The sequence below is a fragment of the Meriones unguiculatus genome, chromosome 5 (genome assembly GCF_030254825.1).
Source record: "Meriones unguiculatus strain TT.TT164.6M chromosome 5, Bangor_MerUng_6.1, whole genome shotgun sequence".
In the NCBI taxonomy this organism is placed as follows: Eukaryota; Metazoa; Chordata; class Mammalia; order Rodentia; family Muridae; genus Meriones; species Meriones unguiculatus.
In genome coordinates, this window is record NC_083353.1 from 48333150 (window position 1) to 48350687 (window position 17538).

The 17538-nt window shown below is 42.5% G+C and overlaps 1 protein-coding gene across 1 annotated transcript; it reads left to right on the forward strand.

Annotated features, from left to right (window-relative positions):
• Positions 1-1255: 1255 nt before the first annotated feature.
• LOC132654142 (vomeronasal type-1 receptor 45-like) lies at positions 1256-11623 on the forward strand (the record flags this gene model as incomplete). Its single annotated transcript, XM_060383399.1, has 2 exons — positions 1256-1302; positions 10768-11623. Coding segments are annotated over exons 1-2 (903 nt in total), but the record flags the coding sequence as incomplete, so codon positions are not given.
• Positions 11624-17538: the final 5915 nt, after the last annotated feature.

Sequence of the window (17538 nt, forward strand, 5' to 3'; positions counted from 1 at the left end):
TGTGTGATGCTACAGTGAAACTTAATGCATGTGTTCCCTCAGAGACATTCTGCCAGCAGACCATTTGACAAACTTCCTGGTGTAAAGTTTAGACTCAGGACCTTTGAGTCTGGAGAAATAACTTGATGGAGAGATGACATCAGAATCCTAGAGCATATACCATTCATGTTGGCTTGGATGCTTTCCCTCCATTGGAACCATATAATGGAATGGCTTGGAAGCTCATGTAACTGCACTTCTATTTGCATTCACACAACCCACTGTGAATTCTCATGTGAAAGGAGAGGAAATGTTAGAATCTGCTTTGCTAATATTTGACCACATGTGTCTGTTCACCTCGACTTCTGGTATTGAAACATGGTCGAGGTGAACAGACGCGTGTCAGGATTCAAAGAGACAGAAGCCCATGGGAGCACAGCAGAGGATTGCACAGGGGTTACATCGTTTGTTTTCTTTCCCCATGTCTGTTTCTTTGTTTCAGACAGGGACAGAGCTGAGCAGTCATTAACGGAGCTGCCTTAACTCTCCCAGGCCACATGCACACATACCTCATGAGGAGAGTGGCAGCTGCACGTCACAGAGACCACCGTGGGCTGGGCACACTTCCATGTTTGGTGTGTACACTTCATCTCATGTCACTCCTGTGGGTCCCAGACACAGGCACAAGGCCATCCACGTAGTCCACAGGAGTCGACTTCAGCCTCAGAGCGCTCAAGTCACACTCTATGAAGGTGTCAGGTTGTGGGTGATATTTGAAGAAGTCTGTTTTTGGAGTTCACAAATCTCAACTTTTGTAACGAAACTTCATTAAGAATATTTGCTAGTAGAGTGAAAGAATGAAGAGAGAACTGAAATAAATGGCCCTGTCCTTGTCAAACCCACAAACATACTGTCTTTTGATTTCTAATTTAATGTAATCGTCCTCATTCAAATCCACCAAAACTAGCTGTTTGTGTACCTGACAGCAAGAGAACTGTGGATGAAGGCAGGGAAAGTTCCCATAAATGCTTGCACAGGAGGCAGCGAGAAAGGGAGTGTGTTCTGTGACGCACAGCAGTTGTTAATTTATATGAGGCCTTCTGGGGCTGGGGTGAACTGAAGTTGAGGTTTTAAGTGGAAAATGATGAATTGGGCTGAGCTGATAGGTTTTCCTGAGGTGAGGCGTGGTTAGATCCATGGCCAAGGCTGTGTCTGGCATGAACAGAATCTTTTGGTTTTCCTGCAAGGTTTGCTCTATGCTTCTCGACCTCATAAGATGTATCAGAACAGCAAACTGTCCACTAACAATAACCTCAGAAACACTTTCTTCTCTGACATAAGCACCAGGAGCTCATGTAACAGTATCCTTTCCCTCCTCAATGTCCTCACATTCAATAGTGGACACAAGTCCAGCCTCACTGACCTGCCCATTGGCTTATGGGACCTAATCCACCTCCTGCTGCTGCTGGTTGTAAACATCATAGGTAGATATTTTCATGCTTCAGAGAGGACAGGATGACATCATATGTAAATTGCTTTTCTTCTTAAACAGTTTTCTAAGGGGGTCTCTTCCTTTGTACCTCTTGCCTCCTGAATGATCTGCAGGCCAACACCCTCAATCCTAGACACTGAGGGTGACAAACTGCTTGGCCACATGTTACAACATATAGTGGTTGTTTGTCCTGTCTTCTTTCTATTTGTCCATTTCTAGCAACCTTATCATCTGTCTCCATGGTTGTTACCATTAATTTGACCTCACACCACCTACTCTATATTACTGAATACTGCTCTTTTGTATGCCTCAGTTTCCCCAGGAAGTACATAATATCAGCACTGTTCATCTTCTGGGAAGCATTGTTTTTGGTGTCATGGCCCTCTCAAGTAGGTCTGTGGTGGCTCTCTTGTGCAGGCACAGAGAGCAGGCCTGTCATCTTCACAGCACCAGGCTTTCTCCACAAGGCTTTCTTTTGGCCCAAAGCAAAGGGCCACATGGACCATCCTGCTGCTCATGAGCTTCTTCATGCTCATGTCCATCTTAGATGGCTTTATCTTCTGCTCAAGACATACGTTCAAAAGTGATCCAATATTCTACTGTATCAGATTCTTGTGAGCCTTGGGTACACCACTGTTTGTCTTTTCGTGTTCATCAGCAGTGGAAAGGATATAATCAACGTCTAAAGGTCCATGTGTGAGAGAACAGTGACTATTTGATTATTTAGTGATGGTGAGAATCCCTAAGATCCTAAGATGAGGCTATCTTGGCACCAGAACCGTGATTCACTTTTTTTTTTTTTTTTTTTTGAGATCCTCTTTTGGTTTATTTGCCATGTGAGTATCTTCTTTTTTTTTTCAATGCAGTTTATTCAGGAACCATGAACAGATATCTGACCCTGGGGAAATCAACCTGCTGTGTTGTAGAGACTTTCTGCAGAGGCTTCAGCTCACAGCACACTCTGTATCAAAGCCTCAGAAGACTGCCAGTCCTCAGGGCTCCAGCACCTGCCTTCAGAGTGAAGAGTTGTCTGTTAGGTAAAAACTCCACATTTGTGGGTGAGGAGACGACCAGTGCGTAAGAGCACTTGCTGGGCAAAAATAATGACCTGGGCTGGATGACTAAGGGCTTCATCTACAGCTCACAGTGTCATGTTTTGTACCAGGGCTCATAATGTGTTTCGTAGAACTGTTTTGGTTCTGAAACACAATTGCATATAGTTGCAGACCCAGTTCCTGCCTCTGTCAGCGAGGATGAACCTGAACATTCAGGCTGCTCATGGAGCAGAGCACAGCTTGTCCTCAGCCTCAGCTGTGTCCCATCTGCCTGTGGTCACCCTGGCTCTCCAGCTCTGCCTTAAATGCTCTGCATTGCATCTAATTTCTTTCACAATTAACCTTCAGATTTCACTCACAGCTAAAATCCTGCAACTAGAAGTTTGGAAATACTGGAGAAAACAATTAATAAAAAAGCTGCTCCAAGGGAAGACTGACCTGGGTTAAGGTCACTCCCTGTAGAAGGAAGACCCTTGGGTGGGTAGGAAATTCATGGGAGTTCCTGAATCTCAGAAGAGAGGCATCACAGGGAGCTAAATTAATTAGAATTATATCAAAAGTTCAACATGAGAAAAGACATGGTTGTCCATTTGGTGCAAACTTTCTGATCACTCCAGCAGGTGTGGCAAGGGAGCTCAGATAAAGTTTGTTCTCAGCCCTTCCCAAATGGCTGTTATCAGGACACAGGGAGTAAGATCACCAGGCAGAGATGATGCTCCACTGGGATGCCAGGTCTCCATGACCCCAGCAGAAACATGTCACCTTCTACAGACACAGAAATAACATGTCACAGAGAGGCCTTAAATTCTCCCTTCACCTAAGATTTGCAGGATCTCCTCAAGCTCACAGTCCTCCCCTGCCATGTCAATCTGGGTAAGTGCTCTGCACCCAAGAGCAAATTCAGAAGGTGGTAAGAACCCAGGAAGGCTGTGGGAGGAGAAAGTTAAAGAGGGGTTTTCAGCAGCTACAGAGGAGATGCTGAGATCTGACAGACCATCAGCACAAGGGACTGAGTTCTGCCTGGGTAACAAGAAAGTTTTCTTCTTAACATACTCATTTCCTTAATTTATAGACTTTCAAATTACTATAGAATTCATGTTCATTCCTGTGAACTAAGTAACTCCCACTGTATACCTGGATAAGCTGTTTAGTTACATTTCTTTTACTGATTTACCTATTCCTAGGATAAATTATCAGGGAAGTGAAAGGTCTGGAGAGCTTACTTTCCTGAGTTGTGCATCTGTAACTTTGGTGTGCACACAACTGTTTTCATGTAACTTCTTCTGTGTGTGAGGTATAAAAAATTCCAAATTCTGTGTAAGTAATAGAGGCTGTAGATTCAAATTCTCATTCCACAGAGGGAGCTCCCCACAGGACTGCAATGTATATTCTAGTGTTTGCTCATGGCCTCTATTCTTCTCAGCTCAATTTCAGAGATCACAAAGTAGTGGTGTCGGCCCTTAGCCTCTGCTGGCCTGATAGGAAGTGTCATTAAATGGCTATGATGATGAGGTTTCCAGGACACTAACTATTAATGCACAGTGACAGTGGCAGATTCCCTTCCCTGTCTCACTGAGATCAGGAATTCTGGGAAGAGCCGGTTCCATGATTTGTCTTTTCTCTATGTTCTCCCCCATGTACTCTGTGCAATTTTTTATGAGAGAAAAACGTGAATCTTTTTTCTTTGAGGAAACTTTAGAGAACTGAACCCCCTCACCCTGTCCTGCTGTCTTTATTTCATTTCCAGGCTTATCCCAAAGCTCATCTTTACATGAACCTATGTGAAGAGATGGACAGGAACTGACCTCCCTCTCCTGTCACTGAGGCAATGCGCACACTGGGAGGGAGGTCACAGCTCTTAGCAGCAAAGCCAAGCCTCTCCTGAGGCTCCTTGGGTGCTGGGGGAGCAGGATGTGCTGCAGCACTGTGCAGGGTCCAGTGTTTCTGGCTGGAGTCTGTGCCATGCTGCCCCTCAGGGACTTCCACTCTTGCTCTTTCTGGAGGCTGATTTGGAAACCCTGTAAGACATCCTCACTCATACTCTGAGCTCAGAGATGCTGTACAAAGGCTTCAATGTTCAAAAACACAATTCTCATCCAGGCTTTCAGAAACAGTCATGATTCCTTAGCCCGAAGGTTCTTCATGATTTGCCTATAAAGTTACCACAGTTCATTTATTTCTGGCATCTCTGGAATCAGCACTGGCATATGCTCACTGATGGTTTTGCCTTACCCGAAGTACTGGCCATTTCTCCCTAGTTTCTTTCTAGTTTTAAAGGTAGGATTGTGCCAAAGGTAGACATCCTGATTGAGTAACCTCCAGCCATTTTCATTGAGCAGGGACAGTGTCTCCACCAACCCCCTCCATGTGCTGATGCTATGGATTGTGGGTTGTCCATGATTTGGGTAGCTGTGGGCTGACACAGGCTAAAGTCGTGGCTTCTTGAATTCCTGCAGTTCAGGGAGTTCAATTCCTCCCCCTACCCCCGAGCAACTGTAGCCTTCACAATTGGCTTTAACTGAGGAGCTCTCAGGTTCTGCTTGGTCATTTCTTGCTCTGTGCATGTCTTATTTCCTAATCTGCACAAAAACCTTCCCTTCCTATTCTCCAGTAGCCTCTTCTACTAGGACCTATTTCACAAATGAGTGACTTTTTCTGTTTCCATGTACTGAGTTTCATGCCTCTGGGAAGCAGCCTATTTTGTTGCATTGTATAAAGTGCAATCATAGTACATGTTACAACAGGCTATCCCAGTCCTGTGACAGCTTACTCCCTCCTTTCCTCTCCTCTTGGCTGGATGAGGTGGCCCTTAACCCATTTTGCATATCAGAGAGTGTGGGTCCCTTGAAGTGGTCCTTAATGCATTCTGCAGGTCTGAGAATGTGGGTCCTATCTCCTGGTTTTTAAAACCATACTCAGCAAGGCAGATGAGCTGATAAGGGTCATCTGGGTGGAGACAGGCTAGAAGATTCTCTGTGGCTTGTTCCTGAGGAGAGAAAAACTCACCAGAAGGTTTTTTATAAAAATTATAATCTGCTTGGAATCTGCATGCTTTACTGGTCCTTATTGTATAAGATTTAGATATATCTGTCAGTGCATGTCATCTGTAGCTATTTGGATGACTAGAGACATGTCAGTCCCTCAAGGCAAGCCTGTATGTTTTCTCTTTAGCTACTATGTTATTCCATTTCCAGGATATAAGTGGTTTCAAATCTGGAATCCCTGAAGCCGTGATGTTAGGAATATCAATGAGGATGCACATCCTCTGTAGCTGCATGACTCTACTAAGAGTTTTAGGTTTGTAGGGTTGTGGTTTCTGAAGAGATGGTGAAAACAGCACAGCTTGTGCCCCACTCTGCAAAGCTGACAGCTCACTAGCTGAGCAGTCTGATAGTGTGATGTGCTCATAAAGACCAAGTTCCTTTTTCTTCTTTCTTTTCTTGTTAGCTCAGTGGAATTAAAGAAAAAAAAATGTGCATTTCCAGAAATGACATGAGAAAAAGCATTTTAGAACTCTTTAGCCTTTTAGTTAGCCAATGCTGATACACATGCAATGCAAACTATTAGTTAAAATCTACAGGTGTGTATTCCTTCCATGAAATAAGTATAGAATATGCACCTGCCTCTCAGTGCAGAGACCATAAAATGACATTCAGAGTGTGTGCTTCTGATGACATTTGTAAATGTAGTTTGTAATTCTAAAAAGCTGTAAATAAAGCTTGGAAACAATGGAGCCCCTTCAGTCTCTCCGTTGTTTTCCTGGGCTGTCACAGCACAACTCTAATATCTGAGTTATTCAAAGTAGAGACAACTGCCATTTTATCTGCTCATTGGAAAACAAAACTGCCCCCAACCTACTGTGTTCTGCTTCTTGTGACTGGGATTTTGAAAACTAACCCCTGAGCTTTATAAAGAATAATTGAGCACCACTCATTTAATCAACACTCTACTGATATCTGGAGTACATGGTCCATAATCTTATAAAAGATTAACCTTTTCTAATGTTGCTACAGAACATTTATTTCAGAAAATCTGCTTTATTCAATGTTTTCACCAACCATCTGCTTCCAGTCTAAATCCTGACATGGTACCCTGTACTTGTGAAATTTTATCCCCTTTGCCTGTCCTTAGTATCTTCCATGACAATGTCCCATGGTTGTCACACGCCAGTTGGATTTGCCAGGTGTGGTGACAATGTCACATGGTTTACAGAAGTATAAAACAATTTCACCCTACACATATGACTGTCACTGATAAGTTTTTATTATGTCACAGGAATTTATTTACAAAATTACATCTGCTGCATGCATGGTGTCTGTGCTGGAAAGTTTTATGGCAGCTTGAAACAAGCTGGAATTATTTCAGAAGAGGCACCGCAGTTGAGGAAACATCCTCAGCAGACCGGCCTGTGGGCAAGCACCTGGTACAAGTCTTGATGGATGTTGATTTCATATGGATGGCCGTGCTCACTGTGAACAGTGCCGTCCCTGCCTACTGGTCCCAGGTGCTACAAAAGTAGGTTGAGCAAGCTCTAAGGAGCAAGCTGGTGAGCAACACTACTCCATGGCCTCTCCATCAGTTCCTGCCTCCAGGTCCCTGTCTTGAGTTCTCTCCTAGCTTCCATGGCTGGGGAACTACAGGCTGTGTGGTGAAATAATCCCTCCTCTCCCCACAGCAACAGAAACCTTGAGAAGACAAAAGATGGTACTAGGCCGTGAGGTATGACTACGACAGACCTGACCTTGGGTTTTTGGAGAACTGTGGAAAGGTTTTGAAACTTTGGACTGTAAAATACATAGAGTGCTGATACTTTAGTGGATTATTTGGTGTGATATTGGAATGTAATGCTGAGAGCAGAGCAGATGATGGAGGCTTGTTTTATGTAGTTCTGTAGGGAAGCTTGAGAGTCCCTTAAAAATTCTAAGAGGGTCACTCATATTTTGAGTTAAGAAACACTAAAATGTTTGGTCCTTGTGGATCTCCTGTCCTTTCCAGTCGTACTAACTTGCCCTTCTGTCATATGATTCCCTGCACTCTGCCCAAGGTTTGGTTATGAGTCTCAGCATCTGCTTTGATACACTGTTAGGGAAAGTCTTTCAGAGGCCCTCTGTAGTAGGCTCCTGTCCTGGGCACAGTGGTCTATTCTGAGACTGATTCTCCAACCAAGGACCATGCATGGATATAACCTAGAACCCCTGCTTGGATGTAGCCCATGGCACCTCAGTATCCAAGTGAGTACCCTAGTAAGGGGAAAAGGGACTCTCTCTGACATGACCTCAGTGGATGGCTGTTTGACAAACCCCCCTCCCCTGAGGGAGGAGCAGCCTTGCTAGGCCACAGAGGAGGACATTTCAGCCAATCCTGAAGATATCTGATGAGCTAGGGTCAGATGGAAGGGGTGGAGGACCTCCCCTGTCAGTGGACTTAGAAAGGGGCAGGGAGGAGTTGAAGGAGGGAGGGTGAGATAGGGAGGAAATGAGGGAGGGGGCTACAGCTGGGATACAAACTAAATAAACTATAAGTAATATAAAAAATAAAAATTTAATTAAAAGAAAAGAATCACTAAAATGAAACCTTTGCCTTGCTGGAACAATTAAAATCCTCTATTTTCTCAGCTTCAGCACACTGACACTGTGGTCTCAATACTGTTGAGGCTGCATCACATGCTAGTAGCCTAACTTGGTAGCTCAGGAGTCTCTGAGGTGTTGAAGGCCAACTTGGTCTATGGAGGGAGTTCGGGACAGCCAAGAATACACTGACAAACCTTGTGTCAAACAAACAAACAAATAAACAAAGAGTTTCTCAGGTGGTATTGGTTCTGAAACATGGAGGGATCATGGAGTGAAGCTGTAACTTGGCTCCATACAACTGTGTTAGAGTCCTTGAAAACAGCCAAGAGGACACTGATGAAGCCTCGGCCCCTTTGCTGTGCAGAGCCAAGCCACTTGGAGATGTCAGTATCACATACCAGCAGCACCTGCTGTGGGGTGAGCCAGTTTGAACCTAGGAGACAAGCTGTGTGGAAGGCTTTGCCAGTAGTGTGGAGGAGCCCAGAAGGTCACTGGTGAGTTCCAGAAGCCTGGCACTGAGAGTTATGCTGTTAGACTTTGTTGAACTTGATTGTGACTGTGCCCTGGTTCTTTCCTTTTAAATAAGAAAATACTTATTTATTGTTATTTTACAGGAGCCCACAAAGTCTCTTGACTTTGAACTTCTAAAGGGATTTTGGAGACTTCAGGGAGTTTAGAGTTCTAGAGAGACCATGGGTTTTTAAGACAGACTTTGAAAATGTTAGAGAAACTAGAGTTTTTAGAGAGTTGTATTTTGTAGAGTCTTTGAATGTTGAAAGTGACTTAAGAGATTGAAGTTTAAAAATAAAAAAACATTGAACTTTTATATTGCAATGTTGACATTGGTTTAATATCTTGGGAACAACAAAATTGAGAGACAAAGTTATAGTGTAACAGAGAAGTGTTTAGTGTCAGGTAGACAGGGGGTCAGCTGTGGCAGCTGTTTTTGTCTTTTGTTTGTTGAATCAACACACTAGACTCAATTGGGAAGGGAACCTCAGTTGAGAAAATGCCCCCACTAGGTTGGAGTATGGGCAAGTGTGTGATCCATTTTCTTTATTGATGATCAATGAGAAAGGGCCCACATAACTGTGCCTGTGGACTATGGGCTCAGGGTTCTGGATATTTAAGAACACAGACTGATAAAACCATGAGACCCAAGCTAGTAAGCAGCATCCTTCTGTGACACATACCTCAGTTCTTGCCCCAGGTTCCTGCCTCAGATCCCTCCACACCTTCCCTGCACAAGGGATTATCAGCTGTAAGATGAAATAAAGGCTTACCAACCCCATTTGGTTTTGGTCATGGTGGTTTATTTAGTCTGTGTCTAAATCAAAGAAACTACAATAATTCAACAGCATGTACACGACATTTATTAATATAAACCTGGAGCCAGCATATCAGGTACCTGGTGAGTACAGCTCCATTATGGAGAAAGGGAATGTTGACTCCTATGGAGTCTGCCTTTCAAGACTGAGTTGGACCATTTTTCTTTAATTAATTCTGTAATATGGGACAGCTCCAAGTCTGTTATAACTGTAGTTCTATTTACTCCATGACTTCACACGCTGAAGGAGAAAGACATGGCATATGTCCCTGCTGACATTTGCCCACTCTGCCATTTGCTTGGAGAAGCTCTGGACTGAGAGCAGAACCAAGCAAGATGCAGGTACAGAGCAGCGATCAAAGACTGAATAGTCCACCAGAGTTCTCTAAAAGGACTATGTGCCAATGTGCTACTATTTTCTGATTTATCTGTCTTTTATCTACTCTGTTTCAGGAAGGGACAGTGCTGAGCAGTCATTATAAGCTGCCTGAACTCTCCCAGAGCACAAATATAAGGCACTGTATGAGAAAACCAGCTGCCAACACATCCACACAGACGATCATGTGCTGGAACTCTCCCATGTTTGGTGTGTGAACATCATGTTCTTGCTCACCCAGCTTCTCTCTGACAAAAGTACACTGATGTCCACGTGTTCAAGAGGAGGTGACTGGAACCCCGCCTCAGAGTATTGAAGGACACACTTGGAGGAAACAGAAGATCATGAATAGAATCAGAAACATCTGGATCATAGACTACAACCTCCAACATTTTCTATAGAAATTTTCTAAGAAATTAGGATTTTCAGTAAAGTACAGATAGCCCTGAATAGAATAAGTGCATATCCAATCCATGTGACCGCTTTTATTGGGAGGTCTATTTTTTTCTTTCACACATCCTCCTCATTCAGACTCCACCCAAAATAGTAAAACTCTGTCTATAAATTACCTGGCCATCAAGATGTTGTTCGGGAAAACCAAGTAAGATGCTGCTCCTGCTCCAGTAAAACCCAAACCTGCAAAACATGAAAGCACATAATTGCTCCTGTTTTTAATGTTGAGGGAGCTCACACATTGTTGAAGCCACTATGGGACACAGGTTCCAGCCATGGCTCAGCTTATGACAAGTGAGAGCAGGAGGATGGTCTGTGGGGTAGGAGTTAGAATTGAGGTCTTCAGTGGAATAAGCATTCAGGAGCATCTGCATGTTTTCCTGAGGCCAGAAGCCTGGTCTGGAGTGGTGTCTGAGGTCTTACTCATGGTGAGTCATTGTTTTACTTTACTCCTGAGCCACTCTTTGTTTCCACATAAGATGACTTCACACTATTCTGACATAAGGAACACCTCTTTTTTTTTCTGAAATTGGCATTGGAATCTCAGCCAACAGCTTCCTTTTTCTCTTCTACATCTTCAAGTTCATTTGTGGGCACAGGCCCAGACCCACTGATGTGCTCATTGGTCTGCTGGCCATAATCCACCTACTGATGCTAATGTTCATAGCATTCATAGCCATGGACATTTTTATTTCTTTGAGGGGATGGGATGACATCATATGTAAACTCATTGTCTACCTGTACAGAATTTTTAGAGGTCTCTCACTTTGTACCACCAGCCTGCTGAGTGTCCTCCAGGCCATCATCCTCAGTCCCAGAAGCTCTTGTTTAGCCAAGATCAAGCACAAATCTCACTATTACATCTCATGTGCACTTCTTTTTCTGAGTGTCCTCTATATGCTCAATAGCAGTCACCTCTTAGTATCGATTATTGCCACTCCTAATTTGACTAGGAATAACTTCATGTATGTTACTAGGTCCTGTTCCATCCTACCCATGAGTAACCACATGAAAAGCACATTTTCTAAACTGCTGGCCATCAGGGAAGCCTTTCTTATTAGTGTTATGGTCATCTCAACTTGGTACATGGTGGCTCTCTTGTGCAGGCACAGGAAGCAGGCCTGGCATCTTCACAGCACCAGGCTTTCCCCAAAAGCATCCCCAGAGCAAAGAGCTAACAGGACCTTCCTTCTGCTCATGAGCTTCTTCGTGTTGATGTCTGTCTTGGATGGCTTTATCTCCTGCTCAAGAAGCATGTTCCTAAATGATCCAACATCTTACTATATCCAACTCTTTGTGGGCCACTTCTATGCCACAGTCAGCCCTTTTGTGTTCTTGAGCACTGAAAAACATGTTGTTAACTTGTTCAGGTCTATGTGTGGGAGGACATAAATGTTTGAATATTCATTGATCATTGATGGGCACATTTCTTTATAAGAGGACCCAATACACTGGCATCAGAACTGTCAGTCAGTGTTCACATGCTTGGCGTACATGAAAATATAATGGTTTTTTTTCTGTTAAAATTATTTACTAACTTGTGTGGTCACAAAATGTAGCAGAAAATTAAACCATATCCCTTTTGTGATAAAACCAGGGCATTTTTGTTTCATTTTATTTTATCTTATCTTATTCCTCAATGAGTCTTTAAGGGAGTCCTATGAGGTGGCTCTCATGCATCATGGCCTTGGACAGCTCACAGTATTTTGAAGGATGTAACCATGTCTAACACATTTCAATAATTCAATTTCCTGTGTTATAGCTATTGTGACAAATTAAATAAGGAGGCATTTCTTGCCATAAATAGTTATACACTCCAGAAAGAAAGGAATTATTCAAAGAACATTCAGAACAGAATTCTTTGCAAGAAGCACATGTGATGTATACAGCAATGCGAACAACAGCGGGATTTAAAATTCTCAGAGTTATCAGTACTTTTGACCCAAACACAGCCTCTGCATGGCATAGGACCTCCTTCAGTTTTACGGTGTAAGGCAATTAAATAAAGCACCGGGCACCGAGGTGCCCTGGAAACAGGAAAGACCCACACCACTGGCCAGCTCCCTAGAGGTTCAACACTCTACACTACATTTCTTTCAAAACCAAATTCTTCATCCTTTCATCTCTGCTATAAATAGATTTGGATAAAGTCTGTTGCTTGGGTAAACATTTCTACTCATGAGGCAGTTTATCAAACTCTAATAAGGTGGTTTAATAAGCCAAACAAACATATTTCATCTAGATTACTATGCAGGGGACATGGCAACACAGGGGGCATGAAAAGCCTTGTTTAAGTTAATTTGGGACTCAGCTTTTGGACTGATGTCTCCTGGGCCTATTGTTCTCATCCAATGAACTGCTTCCTGGCTTCAGCCTGATTGTCACATCTCTTGGTTGTTTTCTGTGTCAGTTGAACATAGACAAAACACGAAATGTTAAAGGGTAGGAAATTTTTTTCCAAGCAAATGGACCCAAGAAGCAAGCTGGAGTTGCCATTCTAATATCTTAAAAACAAAAAGACTTCTAACCAAAATTAATCAAAAGAGATGGGAAAGGACTCTTCATACTCATCAAAAGGAAAATTCACCCCCCCCAAAAAATGTTAATTCTGAACATCTATGCCCCAAATTCAAGGGCACCCACATTTGTAAAAGAAACATTCCTAAAGTTTTAACCACACATTGAACATCATACATTAAAAGTGGGGGAATTCAGTACACTACTCTCATCAATAGACAGGTCATCCAGACAAAAACTAAGCAGAGAAATAATGGAGCTAAAAGCCATTGTGAGTCGAGTGGACCAAACAGAAGTCTAGAGAATATTTCACCCAAACAGAAAAGAATATACCCTCTTCTCAGAATCTCATAGAACTTTCTCCAAAATTGGCTACATACTCAGTCACAAAGTGAGTCTCAACAGCTATAAGAAAATTGAAATAACCACCTGTAGCCTATCATACTCTCACAGATTAAAGCTATATTTCAACAACAAAAGAAATAACATAAAGCTCACAAACTCATGGAAACTGAATAACTCTCCTCTCAGTGACCACTGGGTCAAGGCAGAAATAAAGAGGTTAAAGACTTCCTAGAATTCAAGGAAAATGAATGCACAGCATAACTGAACTCATGAAACACAATAAAAATGGTAGTCAGAGGAACGTTCAGACTTCATACTAGCAACCTAGTAGCACCCCTGAAAACTCTAAAAAGAAAAGGAAGCAAATGCATCCAAGAGGAGTAGAGGAAAGGAAATAATCCAACTCAGGACTGAAATCAATAAAATAGAAGCAAAAAGACCAATACAAAAAAAAAAAAAATCAGTGAAACAAAGAATTTGTTATTAGAGAATATAAAGAAGATAGACAAACCCTTGTCCAAACTAACTAAAAGACATAGACAAACTATCCAAATTAACAAAAGAAAAAATAAAAAAGGATGACATAACAACAGATACCAAGGAAATCAAAAAAATCATTGGGTCATATTTCAAAAACCTCTGCTCTACAAATATGGATAATCTAAAAGAAATGTACGAATTTCTTGATAGATACCACTTACCAAAGATGAATCAGATAAACAACTTAAATAGAATTCTAGCTTCTAGGTAAATAGAAGATGTCATTAATTGTCTCCCAACCAAAGGGAAAAAAAAGCCCAGGGTCCTATGGTTTTAGTACAGAATTTTCTGTATTTTGAAAGAAGAGCTAATAGCAATACTCCTCAAATTATTCCACAAATTAGAAACGGGAGGAACATTGTCAGATTTATTTTGTGAGGCCATAATCACCCTGACACCCAAACCAGGCCAACTCAACAACAACAAAAAAGAAAATTATAGACCAATTTCCCTTATGATCATTGATTCAAAAATACTCAATAAAATATTTGCAAACCAAATCCAATAACACATTAAAAAGATCATCTATCATGACAATCATACCAGGGATCATCCAAGGGATGCATAAATGGTTTAAAATACAAAAATTAGTCAATGTAACCCAACACATAAACGAACTGAAAGAAGAAAAACCATATGATCATTTTATTGGATGCTGAAAAGGCCTTTGAGGAAATTCAACACCCCCTCATGAGAAAAATCTTGACAAGATCAGGAATACAGTTACATACTTCAACATAAAAACAGCAATATATAGCAAGCTGATAGCCTACATCAAATTAAATAAAAACTCACAGCAGTTCCACAAAAATCTGGAACAATACAAGGCTGTCCACTTTCTTCATATCCATTCAATATAGTACTTGAAGTTCTAGCTAGAGCAATAAGACAACTAAAAGGGATCATGGGGATACAAATAGGAAAGGAAGAAGTCAAAATATCATTATTTACAGATGATATGATACTATACATAAGCTACTCAATAAATTCTACAAGGGAACTCCTACAGCTGATAAACACCTCAGTAAAGTGGCTGGATACAAAATTAACTAAAAAAAATAATCAGTAGCCCTTCTTTATACAAATGATATGTGAGCTGAGAAAGAAATCAGGGAAACATCATCCTTCACAATAGCCACAAATAATATGCAATATCTTGGGGTAACTCTAAATAAGCAAGTGATGAGCTGAATGACAATAACTTAAAGTCTTTGAAAAAAATAAAGAAGATATCAGAAGATGGAAAGATCTTCCATGTTAATTGGTCAGTAGCATCAACATAGTAAAACTAGCCATCTTACCAAAAGCAATCTACAGATTCAATGCAATGCCTCAACAAAATTCTAACACAATATTTTACAGACCTGGAAAGAAAAAAATACTCAACTTAAAATTGAAAAACAAAAAATACAGGATACCTAAAACAATCCTGTACAAAAAAAAAAAAAAAACTTCTGGCAGTATCACCATCCCTGATTGCCTGATTTCAAGCTCTACTACAGAGCTATAGTAATAAAAACCACATAGTATTGACATTAAAAAAATAAAAACAGGTTGATCAAAGGAATTAAATCAAAGACCCAGATGTAAATCCACACACCTATGGACACCTGAGTTTTCACAAAGAAGCCGCAGATATACAATGAGGAAAAAGGCATCTTCAACCAATTGTGCTGGTCTTACTGGCAAATAGACCCATTCAATAAGCCTACATAAAATTCATATCCAAGTGGATCAAGACCTCAACATAAAACCAGATACACAGAACCTGACAGAGAGAAAGTGGGGAGTTGTTGTGGGTGCATTGGTATTTTTTTCTAGTACCTAGCTATATGAGAGTCTCCATAAAATGACTGCCCTTCTTGACAAGGGCTCTGTGAGTTACCCAGGCTGCTCTTGAACTAAGTATGCTCCTTCCTCCTCTTCTCAGTCCTGGGTGCAGGTCTGTGCACCATGCCTGCTGGGGAGACTAAAACACAGAGCATATAGTTGCACTCAGGCAAAGCACAGCCTCTTCCTAAAGTCTTCAATGAGAATGCGGTGTCCATTCCGTCCATTCAGATACTGGGATACAGTCAGACATGGCCTCAGCCTCAGCTATGTTCCACCTGCCTGTGACCACCTCAGCTCTGAGCTTTGCCTCTACTTCTCTGGTTTTCATTTCATTTCTTTTTTATTCACTTTTAAAATTTACTAACATCTTGAATTCAGATTTTTGAAACCAGGAAATACAGAATCAACACTAAATGGAAATGACATGCTCCATGGGAGAGGGGTGTCTCAGGAAAAGGGTTGGTTGCATTTCACAGAGTGTAGGAAAAGCACACTCAGAACCATGGGAAGTCAGCGGAGGCCCAGGAGTCCTCAACCCAGAATAGAAGTATCACAGTGAATAAAAACTTTTTGAAATAAGTCTAATGAGCAAAGTGAGAAAAGTTAGTGTTGGGGGGTTGGTCTGGTGCTGTATACTCTGATGCTAATTGTTGACTCCCAAGATCTGGTTACTGCACAGATGAGAGCAAATTCTCATCTACAACAGTCCTTGAGTAAAACTTGCCTAAGGATTTTTTCTTGTTTAAACAATAAAACCCGACACACATGGCAGGGTGCATGGCTAAGGTTCTAGGTTCTAGAGGACAGGAAGACCATGGGAAGGAGAGGAGAGGAGGAAGAATAAGAGAAGTAAGGAAGCAGAGAGCCACCATGGGGGAGTGTGGAAAGAAGCATATGGCGGGCATGGATGGAGGAAGTTGCCTGATGAAGAATGAGCAAGTCGAGAGGGGCGGAGCCAAGATGGCGATTAGCACACACATTATCTGAGCTGTGGAAGAGCTCAATGTCTGAGTTGGTGATTGGAAGGACCTCTAACCCAGGAAAACAATGGTGAGGATTTCTAAACAACAGGGAACATGATAGGAGGTGAAAACTTTGGTCTCGGGTCACCCAGGGACTTGTTTGAGGAAGGTGAGAAACGATCCTTTGATCTCCCAGCACTCCCCTCCTCCAGACCTCCCTCCTCCTCGGCACAGAGGCACAGTGGACTCATCTTTCTCAGTGCAGACCTAACAACCTGGGGACTGCAGAAGCTGAGGCAGAGCTCCAAGCGCTTTAGCAGCAAATGCCAGCAGTACCTGTCTCGGAGTCCCAGATGTGCTGGGCGGCTGCACCATCCTCCCAGGGCCCAAGTCCGCTAGATGCCATACTAGCTCCGCAGGATCACTATCACTGACGGTAAGGCCCGCCCATACCACACTGTAAGAGAATATGCTATATACTCACCAAAACCAGACAGAAAACCCCATACAATCTAGGCACACCAGGCGCTGGCCCTCCCAAGCTTGGAGAGCACAATGAAGAGACCCCAGGACTTCCCAGAAAGCATCTGGACTAGCAACTCAGTCTCCAGTTACAGTGGAGATTTCTGGCAGCAGAGCAGCACTGAGATGGCAGGGCACAGCAGCCCTCCAGTTTAAGACTAACCAGGGCCAAACCAGAGAACAGAGAGACTGGTTACCCCAATCACTACTGACGTGACCACCTTGATATCTCCAGCTGCAGCAAGACCTCATAGACTGGCAGTGACAGCAGCACAGAGCTGGAGGTGCATATCAAAGAAGCAGGGCCAAACCAGAGAGCAGAGAGCCCGAATACCCCGATCTCTGCCAAGTGACCTGCCTGTAAGTGAGTGCACCCTTGAGAATCTGCAGATGCCCAGATCCTGGGTCCTTCTAAAACAGAAGCCAGGCATCGAACCCCCTCTCACCCATATACCCACTTTGGGAAACAGAGGGACACTTGGGACATTGAAGTTCCTGCTCTGTGGGTCTAATTGAGGAGTTAAGGCAGTTAATGCCAGAAATTGCACTGAGATCATCACTAGCACC